The 16740-nt window shown below is 37.5% G+C and overlaps 1 protein-coding gene across 1 annotated transcript in view; it reads left to right on the top strand.

Moving 5' to 3' along the window:
- The window catches only part of SLC16A10 (solute carrier family 16 member 10), a 72836-nt gene that overhangs the window by 49846 nt on the left and 6250 nt on the right, over window positions 1–16740 (top strand). The window contains exons 4-5 of the mRNA XM_080586885.1: window positions 13065–13208; window positions 16251–16479. Coding sequence (XP_080443011.1) covers window positions 13065–13208; window positions 16251–16479 — 373 coding nt within the window. The remainder of the gene's footprint in view (window positions 1–13064; window positions 13209–16250; window positions 16480–16740) is intronic.

Genomic DNA, 16740 nt, shown 5'->3' with positions numbered 1-16740 from the left:
TGGAGGAGCTCAGTAGGATTTTTTAACCCGTGGAAGTCAAACCTTTTCCCTTTGCATAGTGAAGGTTAATGAATGGTGGTCTCTTTGGTCTCCACATTTGCAAGGGTGTACTTCTCTGTAAGTTCTAGACTGTGTTCAGTCTTGTAGATCAAAACCCAACAGTAACAGTGTGCGTTTCGCCACATGCCAGCCTGTATCTCTGGTGCAGGTGGGTTGCTGAAAGTTGGACTGTTCAACAGGCAGGTATTTTTTATCGGTAAGTTTCTGCCGCCTTAAAGTTCTGGAACAGTGTAGTGAGTCTCTGTGAGAGACTTTCTGCTGACATGCAGGGCAGAAGTGCTGGTGAGCAGTTCACTGGGGGAAGAAGCTCACTGGTTTTAGTGACAGATACGGTGCCCACAAAACGTGAACTGTTTTGAGAATTTAAGAATCCATTCTTTTACATAAGCTCTGGGCTTAAAGATTATTATGGGCAATACTGCAGTTGTATTTTCTATGATCGGAGAGAAAGGTCATAGTCCTTCCCCTGTGTAGGGAATTCACTGCTTTAAAGCAATTAATTTGTTTCAGTTATATCTCATCAGAACATATGACTGGCACCTAAACTCAAAATGTTTTTTTTTTTCTTCTGTCATAGAAAAAAAAACAACAAATGAAATGATTTAGGCAGTCTGCTTCTCAGGAGGAAGCTAATCTGAGTGCAAAATCTTCACCATCCTAATAAGAGCCTTTTTTTTTTTGTTGTCTTGGAGAAGGGCATGGGGATGGTTGGAGTCTCTGTAAAGTACTTTGTTAGTCATAAGAACTTGTTTATGCATACAAACAAACTCATTCACCTTCCAGGCTTCATCACAAAATCAGACAGCTCCAGCAGACTTAGTTATGTGCTCTTTGTGGCTTAGTCTGTCTCCAGATCTTCTCTGTTTGTTACTTTGAAGTTGCTGGATCTAGCTGCTACACCCACGCATGTAGTTTGTCTACAAAAAGATAGTGCTGTTCTGGTCTATACTTTCCATCTTTTGCTACAACATCCATTTTGTTCCGTCTCTTTAGTAAAAAAAAGTCTTTTTTTTTTTTTTCCCCACTTTAGAAAGAACATAGTGAACAGGGGAACTTGCTGATATGGATCATGGATGATGCAGATTTTTGTTGCTAAGCAGATTTGATTTTTTTCTTCCTTTTTTCCTCCCTGAAGGCAAGATCCTTGCTTTCCTGTGATTCAACTTCACCCTCCCCCCCCCCCCCCCCCCCCCCAACTGGACTGCATTCTTAAATTGAACCAACATGATTTGTCCTTCAGCCCTGTTCTTTACCAGCCAGCTATTTTGACTTCTTGTCTCTACCTCTTTCTCAGCTGTGTAGCAGTGATTTGCCTTGTTCATGCTAGTAGAAGATCTGTTTCTGCTGTGTGAATTCAATCTATTCCTCATGCGTGCTTGAACCTTTGCCTCGTGGAACACTTGCCAGTACAAACCATCTTCCTGTGCAAGCAACTCACAAGTAAAAAACCAGGCTCTCATGAGATCCTCTGTACTCAGTTTTCCTAGGAACTTACTCAAAGTTCTTGCTATGTGTTTTGAAAACTGTATTCACTTGTGTATATTCAGTTTGTGAAAGGACTTATTTATTCGGGACTATACAGTCTCTCTATTTTGCCCATTCAGAAAGACAGCTATTTTCCACCTATAAACTGCACCTTCCCCTGGCAAAAGCTTTAGTTCCTTAAAAAGAATTATACTGGAAAATACAGACTGTATAGTGACCACCAACATTCTCCAGGTAGATCTGAGCTGCTCTATCTGCAAAAGCTAGGGGTTGGCCAGGCTAAATCTCACTGCAGTAGTTGATGCACTGCTCACAGGACCCAAGTCATTGTTCACAATGACACTTAAAAATATTTTGGTAACTCTTCAATGCCACCCTGCTGATACTGTGTTCCTTAAATGTTGTCAGGTGTGACATCTCTAGATTTGAGTCCTCATTTGAGAAACCAGTGTTTCAGTTACTGTCCTCGCAAGACTGGTCATCTGTGCCTAGGTGGTGGCAGTTCTGCTGTGTGTGTTCCCTGCAGTGGAACATCAATCTGCTTGAGGAGTCACAGTAGACAGTTGTTATATACCTTGCAGTAACTGAAGCTCTTCAGGTTGTGCATTTTGTGTGCACAGTCCTAGTCCTGCACCTCTCTTCCCTCCTTTGAAGTCCTGTGCCCTGGATTCCCTAGTGGGGACAAATAGCAACACGGCTATAGATGCTGTCCTGTATGTCTGAGTGCAAAGGATGATGAAAAGTACAATGTATGATATATGGACTCTAGTAACCAAAAAGCTCTCAACTTAAACGTTTAAAATACATGCACATCCACAGTAAAGTATGTACACATAGCACATCCTGAAGAAATTCAGTTCTTGTAAGGTAAGTTTTGTCTCTGTTTTGTGAACCGCTTGTATTATGTCACAAGTTTGCTACTAAAAAAAGTGTAAAAAGTGTTTAATATCTGATTGGTATATCTGGATTTTTTTTAACTCCAAAAATGGAAAAAAAAAATCACCCTCCATCACCATGTTCACTTGCTTTCATTGGTTGCTGATCAAGAAACTCATTCATTTTTTCAGATCTTCTCCATCATTCATTCGCCCAAAGGCTACTACATCATTTATTTCCCAGAAGTTATTGTTAGTATGTTTTGTAAAGATAGGATAGTATCTTTCAAATGATGTTTAGTACTAACAGGTAACTGTATCAAACGGATATTTCTCCATACTGTAGGTAATCTGAAGATAAAGCTATAGGTATACCTGTTGATTTTAGCACTATTACCTTTCTCATCCACTTTATCTACCATATTTCTGTGTCCCGTCCCCCCCCCCCCCCCCCCCCCAAAAAAAAAAGTTAGCAAGGCACTGGTTTTGTATGGGTACAGTGTAATTAAGGAGGATATTTCTGAGACCTCAAATCTTCAGTGGCTCCCCATGCTTTACTTGCTTTGCTAATCTTTGCATTTATCTCCCTTCAGATCTCAACATCTGCTGCAGTTTGACTGCCCAGGTTAGTGAAATTTTCCCCCTTTACCCACTTCTGTAATTATCCTGTGCACCCCTTTCTTTCTCAGTATTCCTCAATGTTGATCTGGCAGTATTTATTCTTGACTTTTTAGTTTTTATCATCTACTTTTGACAGTGGGGGGTGGTGGGAGTGAAAAAAGAAAAAAAAAAAAAGATTTCCTACTTTATATGAAAACATATTTAAGCTGTTTTCCAAGTACATATTGGAGAAGGGTAAAAATCGTAAGTACAGAAAGAACAGAAACTGAAAAGAGTAAGTCCTATGTGTGTATTTCCCTCTCCTCCCAGACATGAGAGTAAATGACAGAAAATACATTAGGTAGCAGTATATTCAGTAAGACTTTGAAGGATAAGAATGAAGCATAAAGCAAACTTCTGGCCTGTGCAGTGCTAGCAGATTGAAAGGTCTGAATTACATTATAACTTTCTTTGTATCAGTCTCTAATAGTATACTACTTAATATATTTTTGGATAATACAACCTATTCTAATATCAGACAAGATATAGTTAAGTCAGAGTAAAAAAATAAAAATGTATATATATATATTTTTTTTTTTTTTAAAAAAATGCTATTCTAATGGTACTCAGCTTCCTGTCTTTTTGGGTGCTTGAAGCATCGTGGCCTGAATTAAACTCTTTCCGCTCCATAGGTGCCCAGAAATCTGGGATCACAATTGACTTTTTATTGTACTATTCACATACAGAGTCAAGAAACCTATACATCAAAATTAAGTGAAGAACCTTCCTTCTCTCATGCAGACTATTTTTTGTGTCCAGTTTCTGCTCCAAGAAGAGCTGCGCAGAAACCCTCTTTGCTCTTTAATTTTTGTTCGGACTTCTGAATTTCTTTTCACGTATTTTGTGCTTTCCTTTGAGGAAATCTTGAAACCTAGCTGTTTCCATTCGGCTGCTGCTAGTGAAGTCATGATCTATTTTCCAGGTTCTTTCCTGCTGATTGAGTTAAATTTTAAGTCATTACTACCGAGTAGAGTATTTCCTAGGAAAAGGGAGGAGTGGTTTTAGGTTGCTTCAGGCTGGAAAGAAAACTGTACACAAACGTCTATACCTTGAGTGAGGGCTGTATCTCTGTAAGAGGAGGGGAGTCTGTCACGATCATCTCTTTTTACTGTGTTTTAAAGGAAAATACAACTACTGGACTGAATTTTGCTGGGCCCTGATCTGGTAGATATTTGTCAGCATTATTTGGCACTTCCGTCTAGAATCAAGACTATCGAGAGATGTGGTTTGTTTTCCACTGTGTCTCCCAGTAGAATGAGACAGGTACTTCACTCAGCCCTGTCAAAACTGAGGTGATTATGAGCATGTCCACAAGCAGATCTTAAATATTGAAATGTTGTGGATGCCCGCAAAGTTATGCGGTAGCTGAATGAAGGCTTGAGAATGCGGTTTGATTTTACTCACCTGAATCCTATGGTTTCAAGAGTCTAGTCCTAATAGACCTAATATTGTTGTGTGGACTAAGGAAGTCAGCCTGTCTTAGAAGAAGATAGTAGCATTGTAACATTTATGTAGGTACATGAATGAATCCATATTTTATTAACCAGTCAACTCCCTCCATCAAATTAGCTTCACATTATGTTATTCCTCAAGATATGTAAAAAACATGATCTTCTTTATGTTCAAGATTTTTAGAAGGAGCCGCTGCAATCAGCTGCTTTATTTTGACACAAATTAATTATATAATTTTACTTGTTAATCTTTTTTATAATTCTACTGTTAAGTTGAAAAATATACCTGAGCTAATAGCATTATTTTGTAAAAATGGAAACTGGCCTTTTAATAAAAGCTTTAGTTTAACTATTCATAAATTGTTCCCACGTTAACTACTTTGCTTTATGCAAACACTTATTTTCACTCCGATTTCAGTCCAGCTTCCAGAGTTTCACTTTGTCATCTTCTTGTCTAAGCAGTTATAAAACAGGAATGTTCTCATGAAACAGAAATAATGAACTTCTTTAGTTTTTCAATAGGGCAGATTCCAGAGACCTTGAATCAGTCCTGCAGCGGTCTTTCAGAAACGTTTTTCAGTTTGAGGGGTATTCATCTTACTTAACTAGAAGATTGTTAACTTGACTGACTAGTCCTTTTGACCTTGTTTGTTTGGAAGTCAAGGCCAAGGCATAGTCAATAGCAGACAGAATAATACAACAGATCTACTTTTTTTTTTTTCTTTCAAGTCCAGGAAGACTAAAACTGGATGTGTAGCAGCAGAACCATATCACAGTTTTGCTTAAGTATGCTAAACAAAATTAGTCCATATTGTAAGTTTCACTCCATTAGCTGCTTTGAGAATCCATGGTAAATTATGCTTAGAACAATTAGCCTAAGTGTTTTTTAATAAGCCCAGTGCATGCAGTGTTAATCATCAGTGATTATGAAAGTATTTTCTTGTAACTGGATATTTGTACAGGATATCTTGATCCATTGTTTTGGATTAACATAATTTCTTAATCATAGCATATAATATGCTTGCTTTAAATTAGACAAGTTATAACCTGATACAGAATAATTTATCACATTAGTAAATGCTACAAGGATTTGAAAAGAATTACTGTTTTTCTAAAATGTAAGTGAGATGTGATGTCAGGAAATGTTTTCCTTCAATCATAAGCTTATTACTAATCAAGTGTTCAGCAGAATCTTACCAAGCCAGAGCTTAAACAAACAAACTTTTCAAGTTATAACATTCAGTATGTATGTATTTGTAGTTATATACATCCATCAAATCACTTCACTGATTCATCAAGAATAAGAGTGGGGGAATCACAATACTTTACCCAATTTAAAGTTTAACTAATATCCGACTATAGCTCAACTAGAATTAAAAATCTCCATAGCTGCTTTCAGTCTCTGCTAGTTGGCAGTTGTTCCACGTTTGGAAAGGTTTTCTTAATGCCTAACCTAACTTTCTTTTGGGGTAGCTTAAGCCCATCGTCCTCCTTTCCTCCATCCTTTTTTTTTCTTTTTTTTTTTCCCCCTAGCCTTTACTCTCATTGTGAGAACCATGGGCTACCCAGTTATGAGTAATGCCTACACTTGGATGTAACCCAACTGAGGCCTTGGTACAGAGCAGGGTGTGAAGATCACACCATGTGCCTTATGAATTGACATGTCTACTATTGTTTTTGCAATACGATGGCATTATTGGAACATGTTGAAACTTGATCTGCCAAACTTTCAGGTCCCTTTCTGAAGAACTGTTGCCAGGTCGTTCTCCCATCTTGTTTTCATCGATCTGATTTTTTTTTTTAAATCTCAAGCAGTGTTTTTTTGAATATTATTTCCCTCATACATTTTTTATGAAAATTAATCATATTTAGTTCACACTACTCACACTACTTGATTAGGATGCCAGGATGTCAAGATCATCTTGAAACTGTCATTCTTCACAATACCTGCAAGTATTCCCTCATTTGATGTAATCTGCAGATTCAGTAAGCATTCTCTACTTCACTGTCCACATCATTAATGAAAGTGTTAAATAGTGTTAGATTGGGGCAGGCTTCAATTCTACAATGAATCGCTAATAACTATTCTTCAAGAACAGCTTTTCCAAACAGTTGAACATCCATATCTAGAGTCGTTGAATCTAAATCATGTATCCCAAAGTGGTTCATGAGAACTGCTGTGTGTGAGAGAATTTCAAAACTCTGGCCAAGGTCAAGATAAATTACATCTAACCTCTGTGTTGACTAAGTTTGCTGCCCACCATGTAGTGGAGAGAAATTAAGGTTGTTTGACATGATTTTTTTTTTTGATGAATCTATGTCGATCCCTAGCTTGGGATATTACCTGTTAGATGTTTAAGCATGGGTTTTTTTTTTTGTTTGTTTGTATAAATGTGCTTGACCTGTAACTTTCTAGGACTTGCCGATAGTAGCTAATTTTAGACATAGTGGCTAGTTCAGTTTTGAGAGTAAGATAGGTTTAGGAAGTGCTGGATGAGGGCCACAAGGAACTTGTAGAACTGTGATTGTAAGTTGTGGGCTGTAGTCACAAATGAGAATCAATTTTAGAAAAAGGCTAAGTTATTCAAAGATTTAACTCTCTTTCCTTGGGTACATATAACACTTCTTGCATATCCTGGCTTTACTCCTCATCCTTGCCGGTCACTGTGAGCTTGCCCAGAGATGTGTGTGCCTTTTCTGTCTTGCTGCTGCTTGAGCCAGGCCAATCCATGAGTTTCCTTGTGCCCATTTCTTTAAGCTGTCTCTTGGGGATCCAATGGGATGCAGTCTCTGGTGACATCTCCAGAAGCTAGGAGCTTCTAGTGGGGGACAGGACATGAAAATATCCTGAGAGGGAGAAAGTGGAGCTGAAGAGGGAATGAGCAGAAGTCAAGGACCATCTTATGCTGCAAGTGTAGGATTTTTTTCCTGCTTCAGGCTACTCTCAGACCCCAGTGTGTTTTCTTGCACCATTCCCTGAATATTTTTTTGGGCCTTCCTTGCTGGCATGTACCCTTTCAAGACCTGAGATATGGTTTAATTGCTTTAAAAATGATTAACCTTTGTGACTCTAATAAGTGAAAAAATGGTTATTGGTTAATGACCCTTGCCTTGTTGTCTCCACTTTGTAAGTCTTATGCATATGTTGCCTGTTTTGATCTCTGAGATGATACTCATTCTCCACACGTTCTTAAAGATAACATTAACATCTCCTCAGAGATTTTAAAAAAAATACTGTTTTGGGTGGCAAACTTCTTCAGGACTAGCTATTTTGGAAAACAAAACAAAACTAACTGTGATTTTCAACCTAAGTTTTTCTTTATCTAGTCTGAATTCTTAGCCTTTTTTCGTGTTAAATAGGCCAAAGAGTTAACCTGTTAACTGTTATAATCTGAATTTCTCGAGTAAAACTGAACGTACATATCATCATATCACAGAATGGCTTTGGGTTGGAAGGGAACTTAAAGATCATCTAGTTCCAACCCCCCTGCCATGGGCAGAGATACCACTCACTATCAGGTTGCCCAGGACCTCCATCATCCAACTTGGCCTTGAACACCTCCAGGGATGGGGCATTCAGTGCCTCGCCACCCTCTAAATGAAGAATTTTCTCCTAACATCTAATCTAAATCTCCCTTCTTTTAGATTAAAACCATTCCCTCCTGTTTCATCATCTACCCAAGCAAGAAGTTGTTCCCCTTCATTTTTATGAGCCCCCCTGAAGTATTGAAAAGATGCAATGAGGTCTCCCCATGAGCTTTTGGTTCAGCAGTAAGCATTTCATCAGAGTCTAGATCAGAAATGTATTTGCATGAAATGATCTTCCATGTGCTTATTATTTTACAGTTCTCTGGGAACCAAGTTGCTTTTTGTGTGTGTGTGTGTTGAGTTCTTTTGTTATAGAACAAACAGTGATTTATCTAGAATTATTTCATGCTTTGTTTTTCAGCACACCCCGAAACTTTCAATCTTCTAGGACAGCTCATTGCAAAGTTCTTGATAAATCTTTATTAAGGCACTCAAGGCCTTTGAAGGAATCAGTTTGTTCAGACATGTGGTTGGTTCTTTAATTGAAAGAAGGATTCTGTGTGATGGCACTAACAGAACAGAAAGGTCTGTGCATCATCAATAAGGCTGCTCTTTTCTCGGATGATGTATGAAAGAAACAATCATTTAGTTTTCTGAAATTTTGAAGATCTAGTTTTAGTCTTGAAGATGAATATCAGTATATTTTTTCCATTTATACCTGCTCCAACCTTGGCTTGTCAATTGCTAATACATTTACTTGGACGTGCGCTTAATTTGTTGCTGTCTTTTGCCTTTCTTGCCCTTCCAGCTTGAAAGAACAAATAATCTGAGTTCAAATATCAACAAATAATCAGATTTCCCGTGAAAATCTGAGCTCAAGGCCATCGTGTCTTCTAATAATACTGAATGGGTTTTTGAATGCCATATTAGAAACAGATGGACAAATCAGTAGATTATGGAGATACTGCAGTGTCTAGACTGATCACTGAGTTTCATGCTTTATGCAAGTCTAGAGTTATTTGGGGTGTCTGGATTTGAAATTGTTATCTGGCTAAGAGGGCCAATTAGTACTTAAAAAAAAAAAAAAAGAAAAGAAACAGTTCTGAATATTAGTTTATATCTCAGGGTGGATCCCATATGGAGTGGGATGGCCACTATGATAGATCAGTCTCTGATCATAGATTTTGTGTGTAAGGTTATGTTTTAGCCTCACCTGGCACCTCATGCAAAGCTTCGTCTTGGTTACTTGTAGTCACGGGTCACTGCTTTGCATTCCAAGGAATCACCGTTGTGCTTGGACATCTACAGGACTCATGCATTTCTGGAAAGCCTGAAGAATGAAAAGTTTGTTTGTGTAGACTTTTTTTTTTTTTTTTAATGTCTGGGGAAGAAAAATCAAAACCAAAAGAACTTCCCAGCTACTTCAGAAAAATGTTAATTTGGAGCAGTTAGACTTCACTGGAATATTATCTCCAATTTGCATACAGTAACAGCTGTTTCTGTAAATGTTTTCTTTCTTTTATTCAGAACCAGTGTAAGGGTAGTGTCAGACATCAGGACTTGCTTTGTTTGAAGAAAATGCTACATTTTTGATTGTGCTCAAACTTTCATAGGTTATATATTGCTGTTGGCCCTCCCTTTCAGTAAGAAAGAGATTGCAAGATTGCATTGCATTTAACCTCCTAAAGCTTTACTTGATTGGGAATTCCCAAAATGGAATATACACAGGAGAAAATCAGCTGATAGAATAATTTCTTACTAGTTTATCATTTCTCTCAAATTTGCATTCTCTGGTTCTTTGTTTTCGGAAAAAAGAACTGGAGCTGTACTCAGATTTTTCTCTCTCACTGATTCAGTGCATGAACATAGCTGAAACATGTATGCATTGAAAGGAAGATCTTAGCAAAATCTGAGTCTTGTCTGGATGGAGAGTTGCCCGAGATAGTATATCTGAAACCCTTACAGCCACTGCCAAGTGGCTAATCTTTCTTTTAGTCTCATCCTAACAGTAATGGGAATTTGGACAGTAAGATCTGTGTATGTGTTACCCTGATACAGACAGCAACGGTGTAAGGTAGAACACCAGTGCCAGGGAGGCATTCAATTCTATTATGCATGTTCTATATCTTGATTTGGTAAATGATACAAAGATAACTTATTTTAAAACGGTGAAGAAGCTGTGCTAGTCTGGCAAATCTTGAAAATTTTCAGTTTAGTTCTACTTTTCGTACTGTAATGTAGAAAAAAAATTACTTCAACTTCCTTTGGGAAAAATGTGTATTCTAAAATTAGAATAATGAAAAAGTGTAAAACTCTTAATAATTTGCTAATTCTTTTATTTATAGATGCGTAGCCTTCATAATTCGGAAGTGTGGCAGATTTTCTGTCATAACTTTCTATTTAGAGATATGTAATCCTAGATTTCCTTCGGAATGCTTTCCTTATCTCCTAAGCCTCTGGAGCTGCATTATTTGTACTGGTTGGCTCAGGCAAAATTGCAGGCCTCTGCTACACGTGGACAAATTAGATTTGCAACTTAACAAGTGAGAAAGGTTTGGTACGTTACTGAGGACAGGCAAAACCCATAGGGAAATGCTTTGGACTTTGTGTCTGCCATGTGCCTGGGTCCCCCCAGATCTCTGGTCCAAGCAGGGTCAGCTGTGAGCGCACACCAGGTTGCTCAGGGCTCTGGCCCATTGGGTCTGGAAAACCTCTGGGCAGCCCGCTCCGCTGCCTGCTGGCCTCCTGGGGAAACAATTTCTCCTTGCATCTTCTTGGGAGCTCTCTTGAAGGTTGCGGTGCTCTTATAAGGAGTGAATTCTGGAAAAATAACTGCTAATTTAGATGTTTGAAGCTCAAAACAAGTAGCTGTTGTTTTCCTACCTAAGCTGGTTGAATCTAATGCTTTCCCTCTGTTGACCTGAGAGAGGACAGCATTTCACCCTTGGAGTGTTGCTTTGAGAAATTCAGGTGCTCATTTGCAGATGCACAGCTAGTAGTTATCTAGATGTAGACCTTTATCTTACCTCTTGAAAAGCCTCTGGGGATTGGGTGAATGAGGTCTGCTAATTAAAGGAGCTGGAGGCTGCAGAAACATGAAAGCAGAACAGGTGGAAAGAGTGGCAGAAAATACCTGGGCTTCTCTGCCAGCTGGGCCAGCAGGTGTTGACAGACACAGAAAGGTAGGGTTGGGAAAACTCAGCTTTTCTTCTCCCCTTTGACAGAACACCATCAAGTACAACAGCTTATCTTTTATATTAAGTATCACTCCAGAAGAAAAACTTCATCAGAAGCTGTTCCTAAGTGTGTCTTAAAAAGCAAGAAAAAAATCCTCAAAAAATAGAAATAGGAAGTATCTTTCAAACAAGTTAGACTTGATGCTTGAAAACAAAACAACACTTGTTTTTCTTACTTTCTGTCAAAATCAATTTTATTAGACAAATAAATACTGGATTTAATAGACTTTGTGATATGTAAACAAAAAACAACTGTTTTTATATTTAAGAAAACCAACCACCACTTAGCAAATGTTTATGTTGAAAAAAATGGCTCTGCTTGTGTATTAACAAGAGAATCCTGAGTATTTTTGTCTCGAAGTATTTCCTAAAACTGCAGTTTTCCATTATAGATAGGGGAATAAGGATTCTCTAGTTTAAAGTGATATTACATAATCAGAATTGCTCTTAACAAAAATTGCTGTGTGGCTTTTGCTAACCAGGTCTGTCAGCCTGCAGAAAAACGTTTGAGTCAAGGTGACCGTGTCATTCCTTAAAAATCACTTTCTTCAGATTACTTCTTACCTCTGAGTCTCTACAATTTCTTCTTCAGAACTAGTTCTGAGCATAGCGATCACGGGACCATGCGGATAATTTCTACATCTCTTCATGCCCACTTTGGTGCGTTTAGTGTTGCCCAACAGTGTTTCAAAAAGTGGTTGCGCAAAAGTCTGTCTGATGGCTAGTTTCTGGCCTTCATGGCAGTTTTAACCCCACACATAAACAAAGAAACCACCAAAACCCAAACAAAATGAAAAACAAAACACCACCTAAAATTATTGGGCTTTAATACCCACAAAAGCTATTATTTGTGGTCCAGAAAGAATATAATAGAAATCCAAATCCATCAAGCCAGTCTTGTGATTTTTCTTCTTCTTTTCTTTTTTTCTTTTACACGACTTAAAAGGTTAGAATTACCGATGCTGGTAATTCATCACGTCTGTATTTGATGGTCTACTTGCAGGACCATAGGTCAGTTGCTTTAGTTCTTTAGGTCGAAGTGGTTTGTTAAATTGCTCTTCCCCTGCGGCTGCCGTATTTATTGTTGCTGTTAACGCTCCCTCTCCTGCAAGTGCTTCCTATTGTGCTTGGCGCTGCTGGTGGTTCCTGCTCTTCTTCCTTGTCCCTTGATGTCAGGATGAGCCAGCCTGGGAGACCCATCGTGCCTGCACTGTCTGGCCTCTGCCGCTTTGCCCATTTCCTTCTTGCTCCTCCCCCGAACTGTGTTACAAGTTTGGTATACCTGCCTTAATGCACAAAACAGGATTGTGGTGATGCTCATTAATCATTCGGTGCCCTTGGACCTAAGAGTATGACCTAACCAGTGAAGCAACCAGTTCTTCTAGAGATCATTTGTGGATTCAGCATTTAGTCGCATCTATTGCTAGTATATTAAATGTGCCTGGGGGGGATGCTTTTTGAGATCTGTTTAATTTGCTGGTGTTAGCCTTGTTATTTTCTTGAAGTAAGTTCCTTAAAAATTGTGAATAAAGTAACAACACATTCTCAGATTGTTTTTATTGTATTGCACTTAATACTGGTAAGTCGGGGCAGCAAAAAAAAAAAAAAAATTTAAAACCTGTCCAAGTAGAAAATACAAGTTGGATCATTTGTCGACATATTTAAGTCTGAGGTTCGCAGATCACCTCTGTTTAACTCAAGGTTTTCTACAGTTTCTCTTCCTTTTTGTTCTAAAGCCTGTTTATTTTCTCAACCCTCTTTTTAAACAGATGAAGCATGTAGAAGACAGATTTGGTGACAGCGTGCGAGAAGAAGTGCTTCTGCTGTGTCTGGGCATTACTTCAGGAATTGGCCGATTGATTTTTGGCAGAGTTGCCGATTATATTCCCGGTGCAAAAAAAGTTTATTTACAGGTATGTCTTCACATGGTTTTGAAGGAATATGCATATATACAAAAAGTATTCTGAGGGCTACAGTTGAAGGAACCATTAAGTAAGCAGAATTAACTGATTGAGGATTCAAATTTGAGAGATTTCAGCACTCTAGCAAACAACATATGCTTTTTGATACTAGGGGCCTCTGGTGTAAACTTCATGAATATTTTTTGATCTTTCTGGTTTTGTTTTTAGTGTTAAGAAAACATGGCTACTACCTACTGGCAATTTTCATCTGGAAATGCCAGAAATTAGTAATTGTTAGCAAGGGAGTGAGAAAACCTTTCATGATTCTCTGGATTCTGCTTTCCCTGTTTTATCCCATAACTGCTTGATGCGTACAGAAAGATTTCTTCATGTTCCTCCACTAAGGATTTTGGTTCTTCTTTCTTGATATTTGTTAGGTGATAATTTGGTGTAGAGTATATTCTGTGCATAGCACGTGCTGATTCAGCCAATGCGAATATTAGAGGTGCTTAGTTGAGAAGTTTTTGCTGAATGAAGTGAGTTACTTGCAAAAAGAGTTGTATGGAAGAGATAAAAGTACTGTTCCTTCAGTTTCCGGAAATGCTGAGGCTTGGGGATGAAGATGGATACCCATTTCTTGCCCTCCACACTTATAAACACTTTATTTTTTATTTTTATTTTTTTAGAAAGTGTCAGTTTTAGTTCAGATTTTTGGAAAAGCTTTAGTTAATAACTTACATGTTATCAACTACTGGGTGTTCTTATTCTGATGTTTTTTATAAAATGAGGTATAGCAAGGGAGACATCTAATGGCTATTATCTGTACTACATTACTCAAAACAAAAATTCTTGGGAAGGAACCAACTTTCTGAAGAAAAAGTATTTGTTGCCACGGTTACATACGTATAGACTCCCTGATGAAAGAGACTGTGACTTTATCTCATTCACTGAGATTGATCCAGTACCTATTCTTACACTTTTAGGAAATTTCAATATTAAGTTTTAGAAGTGAAAAGATGGCATTGAGGTGTTACAAGGCACAAATACCTTCAGTTCTTTTTATCAGATACATATCAAACTTGCAGTAATTCTCTGTAAGCTTTTTTATGCTTTTTGTTGGATGGCTACAACTGAAAAGCCATGGACCTACTTAGGGCATGAATTCTGATGCTTCTGCACACCATTGGTTTCTCCTACTTTCAAGTGAGAAAAACACGTTCACATTTGCTAGGCTATTCTCTGCCTCTTCATCTTCAGCTCTCATGTTGCAAGTAAGCATTTGTAGGAGGGAAAGTGAATTTTCACTGCGGGTGTTATTCTGGGTTGTCGAACCATTCATACTATCATCCTATCTTGTGCTAAAATTATTTAAAATGAATTTTGACCAGTGCAGATGAAATCTCTATTTTCTCTTCGAACTTTACTGTGTTATAGTTGAACAGCTTGTAAAAGCTCTATCCAGTAAATCCAATCTTTCTTCTGTTTCTGCACTCCCTAAGGAGCTATTTCACCTTATTTTGCTTTGTAAATGATATCTTTAGTAATAAAATTATATATTCTGTCTCTTACAGATAAAGATTCTGGTTTTAGTGCTGTGTTTAACCTTAATATAATTAATATAATTAATTATAATTATAATCAATTAATAATTAATTAATAATTAATTAATTAATAATTAATATAATCAATTAATTATAATATAATTAATGTAATTAATATAATTAAAATACAGTTAACCTGGTCAACTGTAGAGTTTGTCTACTGATGGTTTAGAGTTTTGTCTACTGATAAGCACATAATTTCTTAGATAAAAACTCAGCTTAAATAATGTTTGTATTTTACATATTGGAATACACAGAACTGAGAATTCCTTCACCTCTGTCCTTAAATTCCTATAAGAAGCTAAGTTCTTCAGTAGTTTCAGTTTCTGTGGAATACTTCAAATGATTCATGGCAGTTTTCTTTAGTATCCTAAATAAAGTACATTACCTAAAAGTAATTTTTATGCTGTCCTAAAAATTAAGGCTTGAGGATTTTTCCTAATGAACTCATTTGATCATAGAATCACAGAATATCCCCAGTTGGAAGGAACCCACAAGGATCATTGGGTGCAACTCCTGGCTCCACCCAGGACCACCCAAAAATCAGACCATGTGTCTGAGAGCGTTGCCCAAATGCTTCTTGAAATCCATTAGCCTCGGTGCTGTGACCACTGCACTGGTCCAGTGCATCTGATGTCACTTACCTTTCAAAAAGTTGTGATGTTTAGGAGTGACAAGTGACCTTGTTTTCTTTCAATGCTTATGTCTTGTGTGGAAACCTGTTTGTGCATTTAAGTGGGACATTGGTTTCCTATGCTTGACATATGGATGGTGCATAAGCGAAACCTTTTCTTTAAATATTTGATTTTACTTGGAATGACTTTTGTTTCATTTTGTGGAAAGACATATTTGTATTCCTTTAATTTACTTCAAACAAATAATAATCATAAAGTTCATAGAACATAAAGATTAAAGAGAACATTAAAAATATACAAAGATAAACGTGGCTACAGAAATACAGCAAGATGCCTTTGTGGAAAAATTGAAATGAGACTTTCAGGTACCACCTGTGAATATAAGCACCGTGAAGTCTTTGCTCCTAATAATGCTGATATTGTTACTTAAATTACAGCAGTGAGGAGTCGAATCATAGAGAGTTTTACTTGTATGATTTTTAAAATATATTTTGTGGCTTTTGTTTGTGAAAGGATTGAAGAGTAACTTTTCAAGAAATGTTGGTATGCAGGAAATTCCTTCCTTACACAATCATCGTTTATTACAAGTGCATTTTGAAAAATTGTGAAACGAGTGTTGGAATTTCTGTGATTGCATGTCGTGATAGTTCTAAGTGTTTTATTTTGCTTTGTAATGGTGGCAATCCATGCTTATTTATCTTAAAGTAAATATGGACAGACGATTCGATTCACTACAAATGCAAGAAAGCTCATCTATTCCCATTGTTTTTGCTGATCTGATGCAGTATGTTTTTATATTTTTCCATGGTTACATTTAGGTGGCCTCATTCTTCTTTATTGGCTTGATGTCTATGATGATTCCACTGTGCCATGTCTTTGGAGGTCTCATTGCTGTCTGTCTCTTCATGGGCCTGTTTGATGGGTGCTTCATTTGCATTATGGCTCCTATCGCCTTCGAGCTTGTTGGGGCTCAGGATGTCTCCCAGGCCATAGGATTTCTCCTTGGACTCATGTCAATACCTATGACAGTTGGTCCACCCATTGCAGGTGAGAATAAACATGGTCTGTAGCTGTAAATATGCTTCTATGGTTGCCAATTTTTCTGTTCCTATATCATCTGCAGTGCATTTACATTGGAAGTTTTTTCTGTCTGTGCTCCAGAATATGTGATGAATTTAACTCCGGCTTGTGGATTATTAATTCACCGTGCTTTTAAAAAGTTTGCTTCAGACTTTTTTTAAAAATTATTTTGGTAAAACAATCCTCTCAAGAGAAATACAGGTTTTCAGGTTGGATTTAGGACCTGAC

This window comes from Anser brachyrhynchus (assembly GCF_964034855.1).
Source record: "Anser brachyrhynchus genome assembly, chromosome: 3".
In the NCBI taxonomy this organism is placed as follows: domain Eukaryota; kingdom Metazoa; phylum Chordata; class Aves; order Anseriformes; family Anatidae; genus Anser; species Anser brachyrhynchus.
This window is presented reverse-complemented; position numbering and strand designations above follow the sequence as displayed.